This window comes from Trichosurus vulpecula, chromosome 4 (genome assembly GCF_011100635.1).
Source record: "Trichosurus vulpecula isolate mTriVul1 chromosome 4, mTriVul1.pri, whole genome shotgun sequence".
Classification (NCBI taxonomy): Eukaryota; Metazoa; Chordata; class Mammalia; order Diprotodontia; family Phalangeridae; genus Trichosurus; species Trichosurus vulpecula.
The window spans coordinates 226720954-226741354 of record NC_050576.1 but is presented as its reverse complement, the minus strand read 5'-3'; the positions used below and the strand labels follow the sequence as shown (position 1 = coordinate 226741354).

General features: G+C 37.8%; 1 protein-coding gene across 1 annotated transcript in view; it reads right to left on the bottom strand.

Annotated features, from left to right (window-relative positions):
* The window catches only part of DNAH9 (dynein axonemal heavy chain 9), a 529624-nt gene that overhangs the window by 18424 nt on the left and 490799 nt on the right, over positions 1-20401 (bottom strand). Inside the window, exon 68 of the mRNA XM_036755666.1 lies at positions 10191-10373. Within this exon, the coding sequence (XP_036611561.1) occupies positions 10191-10373 (183 nt within the window). The remainder of the gene's footprint in view (positions 1-10190; positions 10374-20401) is intronic.

Sequence of the window (20401 nt, the reverse complement as noted above, 5' to 3'; positions counted from 1 at the left end):
TATTACTTTTGTTTATGTAGAACTTTTTCAATTTCATGTAGTCAAGGTCATCTATTTTATGTTTGTTTCTTTGTTTGGTTAAGAATACTTCTCCTACCCATAGCTATAGAAGGTATATATTCTTGTTTATCTTCTAATTTTTTTTTTGTGGTGTGGTCTTTAATGTTAAGTTCACATATCCATTTGAATTCATTGTGGAATATGGCAAATGTTTAACTGCCTGCACAACATACTTTTAAGTCACATGTGCATTATTAACATTTTCTCCATCATATTCTTAAGTCTAGACGAATTAACAAAACAATAATTGGAACCCTGATTCATAGCATTTGCTGATTTCTGAGGTGTAAATGCTCCTACTGAAGATCTGACAATTGGTTCTTGTGAACCAGTCTCAGTAAATATGGTGTAGAAAGTTGGTTTAAGCCTATTTTCTCTGTCAGACTGCTTTCCACTTTTCCCAGGAGTTTTTATTAATTAGGGAGTTACTTCTTAAGTAATTTGTATTTTGCAATTTATTGAACACTGGGTTTTTGAACTTCACTTTTCCTCCTGATTCTCCCATTGATCTATTTCTCTGTTTTTAACCAATACCAAATGGTTTTTGAGGACTATTGATTTTTAATATAGCTTGAGGTATATAAGTATTATTCTTTTCTTCATTATTTCCCCTGATGTGCTAGATCTTTTGTTTCTCTAAATGAATTTTGGTATTATTTTATCAGATTTTGTAAAGTATCTACTAGATTGATTGCATAGCATTAAAATTATAAATTAACTTTGATAGTATTTTCATTTTTATTATATTGGCACAGTCTAGCCATGAGCATTGAATATTTCCCTGAATGTTTATTTCTTTAAAGACCACATTGTAATTGAATCTATACAGTATTTTGTGTTCTTTGGTAGATCCACAAATATTTTATTTATTTTGTAGTTATTTTAAAAGGGATTTCCATATCTATTACTGCCTGTGGATTTTGTTATTATTATATAGAAATACTGTTAATTTTTCTGATGTTATTTTGTACCCTGGAATTTTGCTGAAGTTATTTTTTCAATTATTATCTTTGTGGATTCCCTAGGATTTTTTAAGTCCTCAACTAGAAAGTGGGGGTGGTCTTATCTCCTCTTTGCCTATCTTTACATCTTTAATATCTTTCTCTTCTCTTATTTTGCAGGCATTTTCAAAACTACATAAAATAATAACAGAAGAAGAGGCATCCTTGCTTCTCTATTTATTGGGAAAACTTCTACATTGTATATGATGATTACATACGGTTTTAGATAGATACTTTATATGATGTTTAAAAGGTTCTCTCAGTGCCTAGATCCCATAGTTTTTTTTTTTTTTGAAGCATGAATGAGTGTTGTACTTTGTCAATATTTTTCCTACATCTATTGAGATAACTATGTGGTTTTGGATATTTTAAAATATGGTTAATTATGTTGATTTTTTCACTCATGTGGAACTTACCTCCCTTGTGTAAATCCAACTTGGTCATAACAAATGATTTCTTGAATGAATTGCTGTATACTGTTTGACAGAATTTTATTTAAAATTTCTGAATCAATATTCATTAATGATAGAGGTCTATTATTCTCTTTTGCTTTTTTCTTCCCTGGTTTAGGTATTAAGACTATATTTATCTCGTAAAAGGAGAGCTTTCTTTCTCAAAATTTTTTTGGAGGCAATGGGATTAAGTGACTTGCCCAGGGTCATATAGCTAGCAAGTATCTGAGAGTGGATTTGAACTCAGGTCCTTTTGACTCCAGGGTCAGTACTTTATCCACTGCATCACCTAGCTGCTCCTCTCTTTCTCAATTTTTGAGAATAGTTTTTGTAGTATTGATAGTCATTGTGCTTTAAAGTTTATCAGAATTGATCAGGACCAGGAGTTATTTTCTTTCCTCTACAGGTTCTTCTATAGGTAGTTCTATTTCCTTTTCTAAGATGAGATTATATAAGATCTTCATTTGAGTTGGGTATTTTATATTTTGAAAGTATTTCCATGTTTCTTTTTTGTTTTCAGTTTTGTTAGCATATAACTGTGCATAGTAGATTCTGATCATTCTTTTTATTTCTTCTTATTTTGTCGTGATTGCATCTCTGTCGATTACTATTTTGTTAATTTTCTTCCCTCTCCTGTTTAATCAAGTTGGCAAAAGGTTTCTTGGTCTTTCAAATAACAGTCTTTTTTGGTTTTCAAATTTTCCTCTAATTTTCAATATTTCCTCCTTTGAACTTACTTTTGGATTATTTGTTTGCTTTTTAATTTTTAAAATGCACATTCAATTCATTAATCCTCTTTTTCTATTTTATTGGGTTTTTTAATGGAATGTGCAACCTTTTCCCTGAGGACTACATAAGCTGCATTACAGAAATTTTGGGATGTTACTTCATTCTTATAATTTTATTTCTCGTAATTATTAATTGTTACTATGATTTGCTTTTTGACCTCCTCATTATTTAAGGTTTCATTGATAAGTCTCCTTTTTTGTGTGTATCTTTTGTTTGTTCTTCCTGAACTGATTGTAATTTTTATTGTGTTGTAGTCTATAAATGATATGTAGATATTTTTTCCTTTTTATATTTCTTTGTAGTTTGTACCCTTATACATGGTAAATTTTGATAAAAATTTCATTGGTGCTCAGAAATAATTTTTTTAGCAGTCTCTTTTAGAAGATGCCATAAGTATGTTAGCTCTAGTTTTTCAAGCTATTTTTAAAAATTCCATAGTTTTCCTTTTGTTTATCTTTGTGTCGGATTTGTCCAAAATGGAAAAAGCCAATTAAAACCTACTCTTCTACTGTTGCTGTTGGAATCTTTTTGTAATTCAGTTATTTTTTCCTCAATGAATTTAGATGCTAAGGCATTTGGAACATTTAATACTGTTACTGGTTTATTGTCTTTGTTTCTTGTCAGCACAATGTAATGTTTTCTGATAGCATGATTGTAATTCCTGCTTTTTTAAATTTACCTGATGCATAGTAAATTTTGTTCCAGCTCCTCATCTTTATTCCATTTGTATTTTTGTTTTATTGTGGATATTTCTTGTAATTAACTGATTTTGGGGTTTTGTTTTCTAATCACTCTCATTTTATTGGATTATTTAATCTATTTACATCTGAAGTTATGAGAGTTAAATCGATATTTTCCTCCATTTGTCCTTTCTATTACTTTTTAAAATTAAAATTTAACTTTTGCTTTAAATAGCATTTTATTTTCTCCCACAATCACAAATCAAGAAAAATTTTTGGCATTCATTTTTACAAGATTTTGAGTTTCAATTTTTTTCTCCCTCCCTCCTTCCTCCCCTCCTCTCTTCTGAAAATGGTTGGTAGTTTGATATAGTTTATACATATGCCATCATATAAAACACATTTCCATACTCATCATGGTTGTGGAAGAAAAAAACAGATAAAAAGTAAAAAAAATGAGAAAGAATAAAGTAAGTGGAAAAAAATATGCTTCAATCTGCTTTCAGAATCCATCATTTCTTTATTTGGGTATGGATGGCATTTTCCTTTGTGAGTCCTTTGGATTTATCTTGTATCATTGTGTTGCTAAGAAAAGTTGAATCATTTATAGTTGATCATCACATGATATTGCTGATAGTGTGTATATGTTTTCCTGGTTCTGCTCATTTCACTTTGCATCAGTTCACACAAGTCTTTCCAGGTTTTCCTTTACTCTGTGTGTGTCTCTCTACTTCAAGAGTGTTTCTTATAAGCAACATATTGTAGGATAATGGCTTTTGATCCACTCTGCTATCTGCTTCCATATAATGGGAGAGTTCATACCATTCACATTCACCATGATGATTACTACCTGTGTATTTCCCTCCATCTTATTCTTTCTCCTGTTTGTCCTCTCTCTTCTTTCACCCTTTCCCACATCACCAATGTTTTGCTTCTGTCTACCACCTCCCCTGAACTGCCCTCCCCTCTGTCAGTCCCTACCTCCCACCCCCTTTATTTTATCTCTTCCCCTCCTACTTCCCTATTGGGTAAGATAGGTTTCTATATTCATCTGATTATGTATATGATTCCTTCTTTGAGGGAAAACTGAGGAGAGTAAGGTTCAAGCAATGCCCATTGTCCACCCTTCCATCTTTCCCTCCACTGTAGTAGGTCTCTCTCACCTCTTCATGTGGGATAATTTGCCCCATTCTACCTTTCCCTTCCTTCTGCACCATTTTACTCCTCTTTCTCATCCCTTATTTTTTTTTGTCATTGTATTGGGGATCCTTGAAGAGCTTGGCCTTTGTTTCCTTTGATTAATTCAGTGTCTTTGACTGAGTCTTATTAGGTGCTAAGCCTACGTAGGTGTGAATTGGTAACTAAGGTGGGGCTCCAGGTGGGGCCAATGAAGGGAGGTGTTAACACCAGAGCCAATCAAAGGGAGCCTAAGTTCTGGTTGCTCAGATGACGTTTGATGACATCTGAAACTGAATAAAAAGAGAAGACAGAGCTATTTGCTTAGGGCTCTCACTCTTGGTGGTGCACTGATGTGGAGACTCTGGGCAGCTGTAGTTAAGAGCCCTCCAGCTTACCTGGATGTTCGGACTTGGTTAAACTGGTAACTATGAATTGGGATTTGAATCAGACAAGGTCTGTCTGTTGATGTTTGTAATTTGTTTGTATTTGCTCTGAAGTTCAGGGTGCTGGTTTTTTCCCCTGAACTAAGTGAATGATATTTGTATGCTGGATTAAAGTAAGATTGTCAACCCCTTAATGTTGCTTTCCTTGGTAAAGCAGATCAAAAGAACCTGGGCTTGCAGTATTCTGTGAGCTGGTTGTTGTTGGTTTTTCACCCCCACAGCAGCTGCTAGCCGGATTGTTGAAACAGTCATTCCCTCAAATACACCTCATACCTGTATCCTCTGTCTATGTTTGTTTATTGCTTCTATTTCTACTGTGATATACTTTCTTTTTCCTTTTCTTTTTTTGGAGGGGGGAAGGCAGGGCAATTGGGATGAAGTAACTTGCCCAAGGTCACATGGCTAGTAAGCATGTCAAGTGTCTGAGGCCGGATTTGAACTCAGGTCCTCCTGACTCCAGGGCTGGTGCTCTACTCACTGCACCACCTAGCTGCCCCCTAGTGATATACTTTATAAGAGTTACAAGTATCATCTTCCTGTGTAGGGATGTAAACAGTTTAGCTCATTGAATCCCTTCTGTTTTCTTTTCTCTTTTTACCTGTTTATGCTTCTCTTGGGTCTTGATACTGAGGCCAAATTTTTGGTTTATTTCTGGTCTTCTCCTTACGAAGGCTAGAAATTCATTGAATGACCATTTTTCTCCTTGATGTATTATGCTTAATTTTGCTGGGTAAGTGATTTTTGATTGTAGTCTTAGCTCCTTTGCCTTCTGGAATATCATGTTCCATGACTTCCGATCCTTTAATGTTGCATCTGCCAAGTCCTGTGTGATCCTGATTGTCACTCCCCAATATTTGAATTGTTTCTCTCTGGCCATTTGAAGTATTTTTGCCTTGACCTGACAGTTCTGACATTTGGCTATAGCGTTCCTTGGGGTTTTTATTTTGGGATCTCTTTCCTGAGGTCATTGGTGGATTCTTTTAATGCCTATTTTGCCCTTGGGTTCCAGGACATCAGGGCAGTTTTCCTTGATAATTTCTTGAAAGATGCTGTCCAGGTTCTCCTTTTGATTATGGCTTTCAGGTAGTCCAATGATTCTGATATTGCCTCTCCTGGATCTATTTTCCAGGTCAGTTGTTTTTCCCATGACGTATTTTACATTTTCTTCCATTTTTTCATGTTTTTGAATTTGTTTGATTCATGATGTTTCACAGTCATTCCCTTCCACTTGCCCAATTCTAACTTTTAAGGTGATGTTTTCTTCAATTAGCTCTTGTACTTTCTTTTTCCATTTGGCCAATTGTACTTTTTTTTTCAATTGTGCTCTTTAAGGAGTTGTTTTCTTCTGTGGATTTTTGCACCTCCTTTTCCATTTGGCTAATTCTCCTTTTTAAGTAGTTTTCCAAGCTATTGAGTCTTTTTTCATAATTCTCTTGCATCACTGTCATTTTTTTCCCCCATTTTCTTCTACCTCTCTTACGTGATTTTTAAGCTCCTTTTTGAGCTCTTCCATGAGTTCTTTCTGGGCTTGAGATGACTTTCCATATTTCTTTGGTGTTTTGCCCATAGATGTTTTGACATTGTTGTCCTCTTCTGAGTTTGTGTCTTGGTCTTCACCATGATACTTTTTATGGTCAGATTATTTTTTTCCTGTTGCTCATTCCCCCCCTCCCCTTTTTTCACCTTTTTCCTTTCTTTAAAATTTGAGCTCTGCTCCCAGGGTGGAAGGGGCACTATTTCTGACTTCTTGTGCCAGTGGTTGCAAGCCATGGCTGTTTACCTGCTGCTGTACTGATGTTGCCCTGAGGCCCAGTGAGGACCCTCATGTCTGGGGCTGCACTGCAAGGGTGGGGGTTGACTGGTGCTGCTGGAAGCTATAGGAGTCGGGCAGTTTACCTGGTGCTGAGCTGGGGTCCTGATGGTGGTGTTCAGTGTGTGCTAAGGCCCAGTGGAGTTTTTCTGTGTTTCCCTGGGGCTACACTGAAGCATGGGTAGGGGGTCACTGGAAAGCAGGGACTAGCCTGAGCTCCCCACCAAGTCCCTCCAAAAACCTATAAAAATGGCTCTGAACCAATTCTAGAACTGCAGAACCCACAAAATAGCAGAGGGAAGCATGGCTCCAGCCCAGGACAGCCTGGATGGTTGCTGGGTGAGGTCTTTCACGCACGGAGCTGGGAGTGGAGCAGAGCCCAGTGTGAGCCGCATGGACAGACCAGACTGGGAGCTGGGTGGAGTGGGCCCTAGTGCCCTGAAACAGTGAGCTGTGGCAGTTGCCAGACTTCTCAACCCACAAACACCAAAGGCAACAGAGAAGAACTGCAGAACCCACAAAATAGTGGAGGGAAGCAGGGCTCTAGCCCAGGATAGCCTGGATGGTCTCTGGGTAAGGTCTACCCCGCATGGAGCTGGGAGCAGAGTGGAGTGGAGCAGAGCCCAGCGTGGGCGGTGCGGATCAACCAGACCAGGAGCTGGGTGGAGCGTGCCCTAGCACCCTGAATCAGTGAGCTGCAGCAGTTACCAGACTTCTCAACCCACAAACACCAAAGACAACGGAGAAGGTTAGTGGGGAAAAGCTGCAGGAGTGGAAGGAGTTCATGGTTCAGCCACTGCCCTGGGGGCAGTGGAGGTGGGGCAGCTATAGAACTACAGCTGCAGTTGCTTCTGGCCCCAGGCCCACCTGGTGGGAGGAATCAAGTGGTGAATCAGAGCAGGAGTGAAGAGCCTGCTGAAAATCTAAGTCCAGTCCGGGTTGGGGGTTCTTGGGGAAGGAGGAGTGCTGGTGTGGCAGAGCTGGCGCATCCCCCCAAGCTTGGAACATAGTTCCCTTTACTCTACAGCAGTCATACCCTGCTGAAAAACTCAAGGGTCAAGTTAGTTGGCTGGGAACATGGCCAGGCAGTGAAAACGCACTCAGATTCAGTCTCAGACTTTGGAATCTTTCTTTGGTGACAAAGAAGACCAAAACATACAGCCAGAGGAAGTCAGCAAAGTCAAAGAGCCTACAACAAAAGCCTCCAAGAAAAACATGAACTGGTCTCAGGCCATGGAAGAGCTCAAAAAGGATTTGGAAAAGCAAGTTAGAGAAGTAGAGGAACAATTGGGAAGAGAAATGAGAAGGATGCAGAGAAAACCATGAAAAACAAGTCAATGACTTGCTAAAGGAGACCCCAAAAAATACTAAAAAATATACTGAAGAAAACAACACCTTAAAAAACAGACTAACTCAAATGGCAAAAGAGCTCCAAAAAGCCAATGAGGAGAAGAATGCCTTGAAAGGCAGAATTAGCCAAATGGAAAAGGAGGTCCAAAAGACCATTGACAAAGATACTACCTGAAGCATGGGTAGGTCTGGCCCCTCGAGGATGACTGTTTGCCCTGGACTGCACTGAAGCATGTGGAGGTCCTGCCATTGGAGGATGCCTACCTGCCCAGGGCTGTGACAAATCATGTGGTAGTTCTCAGAGCTGGAGTCTGCAGGTTCCCCTGGCTATGCTAAGGCACACAGGGGTTGTGGTGTTGGTGTTTGCCTGCTCCACCACACTGAGGCTCAGGCTCTCCCACTGAGGTGGGGCTTGCTGCTTGCTTGCTGGGACTCTTCCTATCCTGGACTGCATTCCCTTTTTACTGTAGTAAAAAGGACCTTTCTTGCTGATCCTCCAAGCTTCCCAGGCTCCACCCCATCTTTCTATTGGCTCTTGGATAGCAAGATCAAATCAGTAAATACTTTAAAAAATTAATTCAGGCTGGAAGATCAAAGCTGAAGCTGAAGCTTAAATACTTTGGCCACATAATGAGAAGATAGGACTCACTGGAAAAGACCCTGATATTCCATGATTTGTTCTGGGATACTATTTTATAGTTATTTGGTTGTTTCGAGGTGAATATGGGAGAGATAGCAATTTATTCTCTCCATTGGTTCTTAATATTACTTTTCTGAATTAGGATTTTTTTTGTTTCTCTTCCTCTTTCTTCATTAATTTGCTTTCAACTCTGTCTTTTCTAGACTTTTATCCTTTGATTCATGGTCTTTGTACTTATTTATCCCTTCTTTAGGAAATAATTTAATTCCATGTTCTTCATGGAATTAAAGCTTCTAAAATACCTGATTTGATTTCCATCCTTTCTGTGGAATTATAGACCTTTTGTCTTTCTCCTCCTTTTCTGTTGTATCCAGAAGTACTCTTTGAAGTATCAATTCTTAGAGGAGGTAGAGAGGATAGAAGTATTGCCCTATGGTAGAAATTCTCTTATTCTTTGTTGTATTTCTACCCACTGCCTTCCCCGTAATCATCTGCTTTTCTATTTCTCGTGAAAATTTTTCTCTGGGTTTATGTTCTCCCACTGCTGGATGCTGGTTGCCCCCAGAATCTTTGATTCTCTTTTTCTGTGGCAGGATGCTGTCTATTGAGTCAATTTTATTTTTATATTTTTTTCTGCATTTTATCTATATATTTGGCTTTTACAATCACATTTGCTTTCAAATATATCCCTCCCTACCTCACCTACTCAGTGAGCCTTCACACTATCATGGGATGCCACAATTTTTGAATGTTTAAATTTGGTGGTCATCTGAAGAGGTGAATTGTAGGTTGGAGTAGGTTACAGTATATTACAAATGAAGAATTGTGGAAGACTTATTGGTCACCCAGTAAGAGCAAATGATAACTGATAGCTTGAATATTCCATTGGTACTGACACAGTCCTAAAAGGACTAAAAGAAGACATGTTGGGTGAACTTCATGGAAGATTTGTGAGAGGATATGTCCCATAGTCATACATGATGACAGGATAGATGGGTTGAGACTTGCATCTTCTGAGCGAGTAGCTATATTGGAGCATAAATGTAGTGCTGAACTCAGGAATTATGGATTCTGAGAATCCCCTCTCTGTTACTTTGTGGGATCATAGAATTTGAGATTTTGAAAGGGGCCATCTTGTCCAAGTCATACATGAAAGGACTGTTCAGTGTAATATACCCCAGAAGTGAGCATTCAGGCTTACTACTTGTTTAGCCTTAGATATGCCACTTAACCTCTCTGGGTCTCAGTTACCTTATTTGTAAAAGGAAGGGTTGGATAAGTTAACTTATCTATGATCCTATGATAATAACAAAGGTCAAAAAGGGAAGAGAAAAAATTAGTTTGGTAAAACTAACCAACATTTCAACCATGTCTTATAGTATATGTAACATTTCACATCCATAGCTCTCCCATCTTTGCAATGAATGGAAGGAGGTGAATTTTTTCAATCCTTTTTTTGGGTCAACTATGGTAATGATATAATTTGTTTTTTTATTTGCTTCTGTGGTTAGTTTGTGAAAATACTTTTCTGGGATCAGTGGAATTTCCAGGGGTTGCTCTGAGTTGTATTGGACCACTGGGCCAGCCCCAATAATCAATTTTAGCTTCTCCAGTATATTCTAGTTATCCTAAGCATCATTAGTTTCACCCATTAGTGAACCATAGTCTTGGACAAGTTTACTTTGCTTTGGAACTGTTAGTCTTTTCTTTCCATGTATATTTCTTTCTTCCTGTGGGGGACTACCTATTCTTTCTACTAATGAGCCCTCACCAGCAGCTCACTTACCTTCAGGCCCAGATCTAGTTCTTTCAATGAGTGCTGAATTTCTCTGATAAGGAGGTTCATTCGTTCACATTCTTGGAAGGTGACCACAATGTAGGGGGTACGTTCTTCTACCCGAGCCATCAACTCCGTAATGTTGAACTCTTCAGTTATCCTCTCTAATATTTCAGCCAGAAAAGCTTTTACCTGCCCCAAGGAGAGAGACACAGAATCAATAATGAACTAGAAGTCTGAGAAGGCTATAGGCCCCATTGGAGGAATTTAAAAAAAATCAAGATGACTGATTTTTTTTGCCTTATATTTTTTTGGCCTGACATCTGACTTGGGGATGGTGATGCCTAGGTCTGGCAGTAGTGATAGCTCTCATTTATATTATTTTGTGGTTACAGAATACTTTCGCTCTTCTAATTTGACCCTTATAATAAAACTACCAAGCAGGCAAGGTGCATAGTATCACATTTCCATTTAGAAATTGTGATTGGTGCAAAATCATGGCCCAAATTAAGTGGTAGAGTTGGGACTTAAAGTATTTGGCGACCATATCTAGTACTTTTTCTACTTCCTTACATCGCCTATCTGGGGAGGTAGCTGATAAGCATTAAAATGCTCACATGAGTTTATGTCAAATTAAAATTTTAGAAAGATGAGATTTTCATCCTGCTTTTCACTCCTGTCACTGACAGCACAGAAATACTATTTCTAGGAAAAATGCTGATGCAAAAAACCCTTCTCATAGTTAGAAAGGGGCCTTTCGGTCTGTCATAGCAAAAAATAGGAATGGGCTTTAAATGACACCTGGAAGCTGTTACTGATGATTGGAGAAAATTGCCAAGATTATATCACATTTCTGTTTCTAGAGCTGAATGTGGAGAAAACATCATAAATCTCTTAGTGCCCATTTGAATATTATCTAAGTGTGCTTAATTTGAGTAAATGGAGTAAAGCTCCATGAGTGAAAGCTGTTTGATATGGTTAGGGGACTGACAGGGCAGTTAGAGGTAATAATCCTGGAAACCCAGGCCTCACAAACTACTTGGAGAACCACCATGAAAAGTAGGAATGCAGATATGATGAAACTATTATAAAAAATTCACCATTTTTTAATTTTCTTCAAATAGACTTTTCAAATATACAAAGGAGTAAAAGCTTTGTGTCAGCAGAAAAGCAGGTTAAGACATCAGAAGCTGCAGAGAAAAGCCATTCATTGTTCACTGGGTATTGATAACGAAGGAAAAGGAAGTGTACGATTAAAAAATACACTTTTCTTGACTAAAAAAGTGATATCTATAGAATCAAACAGATAGGAAATGACAAGGAAAAGAAAAAAACAGGTATGTGCTCTTCTGTTTTGTAAAAGAAAAAAAATCCAGAAAACTGGCCATAGAAAGCAGAAACTCCATAGATGCATGCATAGCAGGCAGCTGTCTTTTATCCTTAAAGAAACTAATAGTCAGTGAGAGCCAAGTTCTGGATTGTAGCAATGTAGAGAAACCCAGGTTAGCAATGGATTTATCTGTAGCAGTGACCCATAAAGTGTCTCTGTAGCAGAGACCTACAAAAAGGCAAGCAGTCCTTTAAGCCACTAGGACTTATAAACAAGAGCCATAGGAAAGCCAGGGATTAGTTAAATGGTGATTGAACCAACTGAGTTTCATGAATTCAATTAACTTGTATATAATTCTTTAATCCTCCTTCTACCTTTGCAACTAATATTAAAGGGACTGTGTGTGTGTGTATGATTAATGTGCATCAGCTGTTTAGACAAACTCTTGGGGTACTGCTGTGGATATAAAAGTCCCATGTGAGGCAGAGAGAGATAGAGGACTTGACAAGGCACTAGAGATAGAAAAGGGTGGGGTCTGCTACTAGCAGTGGAGCTAGAAGCCTGCTGGGACAGTGATTTTCCCTCCCAGGGCACTAGGAGAGGTGTAAGACTGTTCTATATATTTTTGACAATTCTACAGAGTGGTCAGGGCAGAAGACTTGTTAGGAATGTGAGGAAACTGAACTGCCTTCCCTCCGCTTGCTTGTTCATTAACAAGTTTTGGCTTGCATTTGATTTTCATAAGCTGTTTTACTTTATACCAACTTTTGCTCTATAAAAATGTAGTCAACCCAGACATATGTATTTTCTTGTGTCCCTCTGTGGTCTAAGTGTGTAGCGAAACAATTTTGGTAGTTTTGATATTCATTGGTAAATTTCCTTCTTGGTTGCAGGCTGGGAACCCTAATCCCTGGTCCATTATTACAGACTGTCTTACTGGAGGCATACATTAGAAGTTTCTTTTTTTTAAATTTATTTTTTGTTTTTAGTTTACAACACTCAGTTCCACAAGTTTTTGAATTCCAAATTTTCTCCCCCTTCTTCTCCTTCCCCTTCCCCCAAGACAGCATATAATCTAATATAGGTTCTGCATATACCTTTACATTAAACTTATTTACACAATAGTCGTGTTGTAAAGAAGAATTATAACCAATGGAACGAACCATAAGAAAGAATAAACAAAATCAAAAAAGAAGGGAAAAAGAGAGCAAATAGTTTGCCTCAATATGCATTCAGACTCCATAATTCTTTTTCTGGATGTGTATAGCTTTTCCCATCATGAGTCTTTTGGAGCTTAGAACCTTATATTGCTGAGAAGAGCTAAGTCTATGAAAGTTAGCCATCACAGATACTGTGTGTCTGTAATCGTATATAACGGTTCTCCTGATTCTGCTACCCTTACTTAGCATCAGGTCATATCTTTCCAGGTTATGAAGTCCATCTGCTCCTCATTTCTTATAGCACAATGGTATTCCATTATATTCATATGCCACAACTTGTTTAGCCATTCCCCAATTGATGGGCATCCCCTTGATTCCTAATTCTTTGCCACTACGAAAAGAGCTACTGTAAATATTTTTATACATACGGGTCCACTTCCCACTTGTGTGATCTCTTTGGGATACAGCCCTAGAAGTGTTTAAAGGGTATGCACATTATTTATTTATTTATTTAAATTAAGATTTTTTATTTTTAGTTTACAACACTCAGTTCCACATAATTTTGAGTTCCAGATTTTCTCCCCCCCACTTCCTCCTCCCTTCCCAAGATGGCATGGAATCTGATATATCTTCTACATATAGTTCCAAATTGCTCTCCAGAATGGCTGGATCAGTTCACAACTCCACCAACAATGTAAAAAATGCTCCTGTTTTCCCACATCTTCTCCAGCATTTATCATTTTCCTGTTTTGTCATGTTAGCCAATCTGACAAGAGAGATGTTGATTTGATTTGCATTTCTCTAATCAATAGTGATTTAGAGCATTTTTTCGTATGACTATAGATATCTTTAATTTCTTCCTCTGAAAACTGCTTGTTCAAATCCTTTGACCATTTATCAATTGGGGAATGACTTATATTCCTATAAATTTGGCTCAGTTCTCTGTATATTTTAGAGATGAGGCCTTTATCAGAGACACCGGTTACAAAATTCTTTCCCAGTTTTCTGCTTCCCTCCTAATCTTTGTTGCTTGGCTTTGTTTGTACAAAACTTGTCAATTTAATGTAATCAAAATTATCCATTTTGCATTTTGAAATGCTCTCTATCTCTCTTTTGGTCATAAATTCTTCCCTTCTCCATAAATATGACAGGTAAACTATTTCTTGCTCTCCCAAAATGCTTATGGTATCAGCCTTTATATCTAAATCATGAACCCATTTCGACTTTATTTTGCTATAGTGTCAGATATTGGTCCATGACCAGTTTCTGCTGTCCTATTTTCCAGTTTTCCCAGCAGTTTTTGTGGAAATAGTCAATTCTTAACCCAGAGGCTGGACTCTTCAGGTTTATCAAACAGTACATTGCTATAGTCATTGACTACTGTGTCTTGTGTACCTAACCTATTCTATTCCACTCATCCACCACTCTTTTTATTAGCCAGTACGAAGTAGTTTTGATGATTGCTGCTTTATAATACAGTTTAATATCTAGTATGGCTAGGCTACTTTCCCTAGCATTTCTTTTCTTTAACTCCCTTGATATTCTGGACTTTTAGTTCTTCCAAATGAATTTTGTTATAATTTTATCCAGCTCTATAAAATAATTTTTTGGTAGTTCGATTGGTATGGCAGTAAGTAAGTAAATTAATTTAGATAAAATTGTCATTTTTATTATATTACCTCAGTCTAACCACGAGCAACTGATGTTTTTCCATTTATTTAGATCTGACTTTATTTGTGTGAAAAGTGTTTTGTAATTGTGTTCATATAGTTCCTGGATTTGTCTTGGCAGGTAGACTCTCAAATATTTTATAGTGTCTCCAGTAATTTTAAATGGAATTTTTCTTTCTATCTATTGCTGTTGGACTTTGTTAGTAATATATAGGAATGCCGAGGATTTATGTGGGTTTATTTTATATCCTGTAACTTTGCTAAAGTTGTTTATTATTTCAAGCAGTTTTTTATTTGATTCTCTAGGATTCTCTAAGTAAATCATCATATCATCTGAAAAGAGTGATAACTTAGTTTCTTCTTTGCCTATTCTAATTCCTTCCATTTCTTTTTCTTCTCTTGTTGCTAAAGCTAGCATTTGTAGTACCAACTTGAATAATAGGGGTGATAATGGACATCCTTGTTTCACTCCTGCTGTTATTGGGAATCGATCTAGCTTATCCCCATTACATATAATGCTTGCTGATGGCTTTAAGTAGATGCTACTTATGATTTTAAGGAAGACTGCATTTATTCCTATGCTTTCTAGTGTTTTTAATAGGACTGAGTGTTGTATTTTGTTAAAAGATTTTCTGCATCTATTGAGATAATCATATGGTTTCTGCTAGTTTTGTTGTTGATGTGATCAATTATGCTGATCGTTTTCCTAATATTGAACCAGTCTTGTATTCCTGGAATAAATCCTACCTTGTTTTAGTATATTATTCTCATGATGAGTTGCTGTAATCTTTTTTGCTAATGTTTTATTTAACATTTTTGCATCTATATTCATTAGAGAAATTGGTCTATAATTTTCTTTCTCTGTTTTGACTCTTCCTGATTTAGGTATTAGTACCATATTTGTGTCATAAAAAGAATTTGGTAGGACTCCTTCACTTATTTTCCCAAATAATCTGTAAAGTATGGGAATTAATTGTTCTTTAAATGTGGATAGAATTCACTTGTAAATCCATTTGGCCCTGGAGATTTTTTCCTAGGGAGTTCACTGATGGCTTGTTCAATTTCTTTTTCTGATATAGGGTTATTTAGGTATTTTACTTCCTCTTCTGTTAATATGGGGATTTATATTTTTGTACATATTCATCCATTTCCCTAAGATTATCAAATTTATGGGCATGCAATTGGGCAAAATAATTCCTAATTATTGTTTTAATTTCCTCTTCACTGGAGGTGAATTCACCCTTTTCATTTTTGATACTGGTTATTTGGTTTTCTTTCTTCCTTTTTAATCAAAATGACCAAAGACTTATCAATTTTAGTGGTTTTTTTTTCATAAAACCAGGTCTTAGTTTTATTTATTAACTCAATAGTTTTCTTGATTTCAATTTCATTAATCTCTCCTTTGGTTTTCAGTATTTCTAATTTGGTATTTAATTGGGGATTTTCAATTTGTTCTTTTTCTAGCTTTTTCAGTTGCATGCCCAATTCATTGTTCTCCTTCTTCTCTATTTTATTCATGTAAGCATTCAGAGATATAAAACTTCCCCTAAGAACTGCTTTTGCTTCATCCTATAAGTTTTGTTGTGTTGTCTCATTATTTTCATTCTCTTGAATGAAGTTATCGATAATTTCTATGATTTGTTTTTTGACCCACTCATTCTTTAGGATTAGATTATTTAGTTCCAAGTAATTTTTAGTCTATCTTTGCATGGTCCTTTATTACACATAAATTTTATTGCATCATGATCTGAAAAGTATGCATTGACTATTTCTGCCTTTCTGCACTGGATTGTGAGGTTTTTATGCCCTAGTACATGGTTACTTTTTACATATGTGCCATGTACTGCTGAGAAAAAAGTATATTCCTTTCTATCCCCATTCAGTTTTCTCCAGAGGTCTATAATATCTACATTTTCTAAAATTCTATTCACCTCATTAACTTCTTTTTTATTTATTTTGAGGTTAGATTTATCAAGTTCAGAGAGGGGGAGGTTGAGGTCCCCCATCAATATGGTTTTGCTGTCTCTTTCTGTAACTCCTTTAACTTCTCTAGGAATTTGATGCTATACTACTTGGTGCATATATGTTAAGTAATGATATTACTTCATTGTCTATGGTGCCTTTTATCAGGATATAGTTTCCTTCTCTTTTAATTAGATCTATCTTTGCTTTTGCTTTGTCTGAGACTAGGATTGCTACCCCTGCTTCTTTTACTTCATCTGAAGTATAATATATTCTACTCTAGCCTTTTACCTTTACCGTGTGTATCCCCTTGTTTCAAATGTGTTTCTTGTAAACAACATATTGTAGAATTTTGATTTTTAATCTATTCTGTTATCCATCTCTATTTTATGGGAAAGTTCATCCTATTCACATTCACAGTTATGATTACAATCTGTGTCTTTTTTTCCATCCTACTCCCCCCCCATTTATGCTTTTATTTGTCCCTTCTCCCTTCCCTTCCTCGAAAGAGTTTTACTTTTGACCACTGCCTCCCTCAATATTCCCTCTCTGTCAGTCCCCCCTTATCTTATCCTTTTCCCTTACTACTTCTTCCCTCCCTTCTAATCACCTCTCCCTTTCCTTTTCCCTTTCTCCTCCTACTGCCTGTAGAACAAGTTTGATTTCTATAATTAACAGAGTATGTTATTCCTTCCTTGAACCAAATCCCATGAGAATAAAGCTCAAACAGTGCTCTTCTCTCTCCCTTCTTTCCCTCTACTATAATGTTTTTTGCCTCTTCATGTGATGTAATTTACCCTTTTCTGCTTTCTCCTTACTTCTCCCATTATAATCCCTTTACACCCCTTAATGAAGTTTTTTATTATCCCATCAGTTAATTTATACCCACACCCTCTGTCTCTGCATATCCCTCTTAGATGTTGTACTGACTATACCATTCTTAAGATTAACAAATATCATCCTCCCATATAGGGATGTAAACAATTGGCCCTTGTTGAATAACAAGGTTTTTTTTTCTTTTTTTTTCCTACCTTTTTATGGCTCTCTTGGGTCTTGTATTTGAAGATCAAATTTTCCAGCAATGGCCTTTTCTTCAGAAAGGTCTGGAATTCCCTTATTTCATTGAATGTCCATCTCCTTGCCTGAAAGAGTATGCTCAATTTTGATGAACAGTTGATCCTTGGTTGTAGTCTAAGTGCCTTTGCCTTACAGAATATCATATTCCAATCCCTCTGATCTTTTAATGTAGAAGCTGCAAGGTCCTGTGTGATTCCGACTGTAGTCTACAATATTTGAATTGTTTTTTTTCTGGCTGCTTGCAGCATTTTCTCCTTGGCCTGGTAATTCTGGAATTTGTCTACAATATTCCTTGGAGTTTTCAAATTGGGATCTCTTTCAGGGGGTGATTGGGGAATTCTTTTGTAACTACTTTACCCTCTGATTCTATGACCTTGTGGCAGTTTTCCTTGATGATTTCTTGGAAGATACTGTCCAAGCTCTTTTTTTCATCATTGCTTTCTGGTGGACCAATAATTCTTAGATTATTTCTCCTGGATCTGTTTTCCAGGTCAGTTATTTTTCCAATGAGACTTTTTATGTTTTCTTCTATTTTTTCATTATTTAGATTTGGTTGACTGATTCCTGATACCTCTTAGAGTCATTAACTTCTACTTGCCCAATTCTAATTTTTGCCAAATATTTTTCTTCAGATAGCTTCTGCACCTCTCTTTCCATTTGGCCAAGTTTACTTTTCAAGGAGATATTTTCTCCTGTTAGGTTCTGTCATTTTTCTTTTACCTCTCCAATTTGGCTTTTAAAATCCTCCTTGAACTCTTCCAGAAATGCTTTTTGGTCTTGAGACCAGATCATATTCCCTTTTGAGGTTTCAGATGTGAGTATACTGTCAATGCTGTCCTTTTCTGAATTTGTATTTTGATCTTCTCTGTCCCTGCAATATGATTCAATGGTCTTTTTTACTTTTCTAGTTTGCTTCTTCATGGTGGTTGCCTTTTTCCTGGCTTTTAAAGTGGATCTCTGCTTCTGGGGCCCAGGGGGCTCTGTCCCAAGCTTCTTGTGTTGGGAGCTAGGGGCCTGGTTACTGGTTTTGTGTGCTGTGGCTTCTGGTTTTGTCAGCTCGAAGCTGCATACTGCTGCAGCTCACCTGGTGCTGAGCTGGAGCTGGCTGTTGTATGCCAAGGATTGAGGCCCAGTGAAGTCTTTCTGAGTTTCCCTGGGTTTACACTGAAGCTCACAGCGTAAGATGTGGAGGAGGGGTGATCTGGCTGCTGGAAATCTTCTCTTCCCCTAGGGCTGTCCTATATAGTATGGGTGGCCTCAGCCATTGGTCTGCGCTGGTGTTTGCCAATTCCTCTGGCTGTGTGAAGGCATGCCTGGGGTCCTGGTATTGGTGCTTGCCAGCTCAACACTCCTGGGGCTCAGGAACTCCCACCTGTCTGTTAAGGTGGGACTTGCTGGGATGCCTCCCTTCTTGTGCTGGTCTCCTTCAGTCACTGCATGAGGGGCCTGTCTACCTATCTTCCTGAGCTAAAAGACTGCTGAATCCCTACTTCTGGCTCCTCTATTCCAGGGTTTTTCCTAGGGTAGTATTCTCTGGGTTATTCAAGGGAGGGATGAGAGCTCTTAGAGTTTACTGGGTCATCATGGCTCCCAGAAGTTCAAGAAGGTGAGTTTCAAACTGTTAGACTGTGGGCTGATAGCCCCAGGAATAGCTGCTGCTGCTGCTGCTGCAAGCTCTGCGCTTCTGTCTCACCTAGCTGCAACAGACTCCTGTTCTGAGCTGAGAGGCTTGGGGATTGCCACTGCAGCCACTGGGCTGGGCCTGCTCCTATTCCAGTATGGTGCTTCAGTATGGTCGGGTGTAGTTCCATGCATTCAGTGCTCTCCCAGTCTGGTGCAACAGATCCCTCTCGTTGACTTTCTGGACTCTCCTGGGTTGGAAATCTGCCACTCTCTGTCTCCTACTGGATTCTACTTCTCTCAAATTTGTTCAGCTTCACTTTTTGAAAGCTATCTGAAAGATTTTGTGAGAGAGCTCGGGTATGTCCCTGTTTTCACTCTTGGCTCCATTTCCGTCTTGGCTCCCCCCCCACCAGAAGTTTCTTATACAGTATTTTCACAAGTTATAAGCTCTCCAAAGCAAAAATTTAAAAGAGTTCAGGACCTGTCATTCTCTAAGACAAGTGAGCCTGATTTTCATTGTGATATTCCACTATTTTAAATGCTAATAAGGACAGGGGATAGAGTACTTGGCTGGAGTCAGGAAAACTCATCTTCCTGAGTTCAAATCTAGCCTCATACACTTACCTTGTAACCCTGAGCAAGTCATTTAACCCTGTTTGCCTCAGTTTTCTCATCTGTAAAATGAGGTTGAGAAGGAAATGACAAACTGCTCCAAAACTTTGCCAAGAGTTAGACACAACACAACAACCTAATAGTTATATTTCTGGGACAATTATCCTAAGAATATTGTTAAAAGGGAAGAAAAGTCTCTAAAATATTTGTAATTGCCTTATTTTTAAAAGTAAAACAAGAACAAAAATAGTAAACAAAAAAGTAAACAACTCACTTGTCCATCTATTGGAAAATAGTCAAATAAACTGTGGCATGTAGGCATAATGGAATACTACTATACAGTTAAGTGAAAAAAATATCCTATGTCAAATGGCATAAAAAGAGATAAAAAGATGGCAGAATTGGAATAATATATATGGACTATAATTGTACTTAAATGGGTCACAAGGCTATACTTCAACTTCTTTGTCATGCCCCAGAAATCTCTTTATCCTACAAGATCACTTCAGCCCTGGAACTCACACCTCACTAGTACCCTCTGCTCCTAGGGTCCTTCCCTCTTATTGGAGAGTAGAGATCCTCCCAGGACCTCCATTTGAGGAGGGTGCCCAAGCTCCCTCCCAAAGAGACCAGGTGGTCTCTTTATTTTCTACCAGATTGCATTTCCCTGCACTTATCTATCATGGCTCTGGACCAAAGTACCTTCTTCTCTCCCCTCCCCTATCCCTGCTTCAGCTTCCTTTTACAAGTTATCTCCTGCCTGAGAATGTAAGCTCCTTGAAGGCC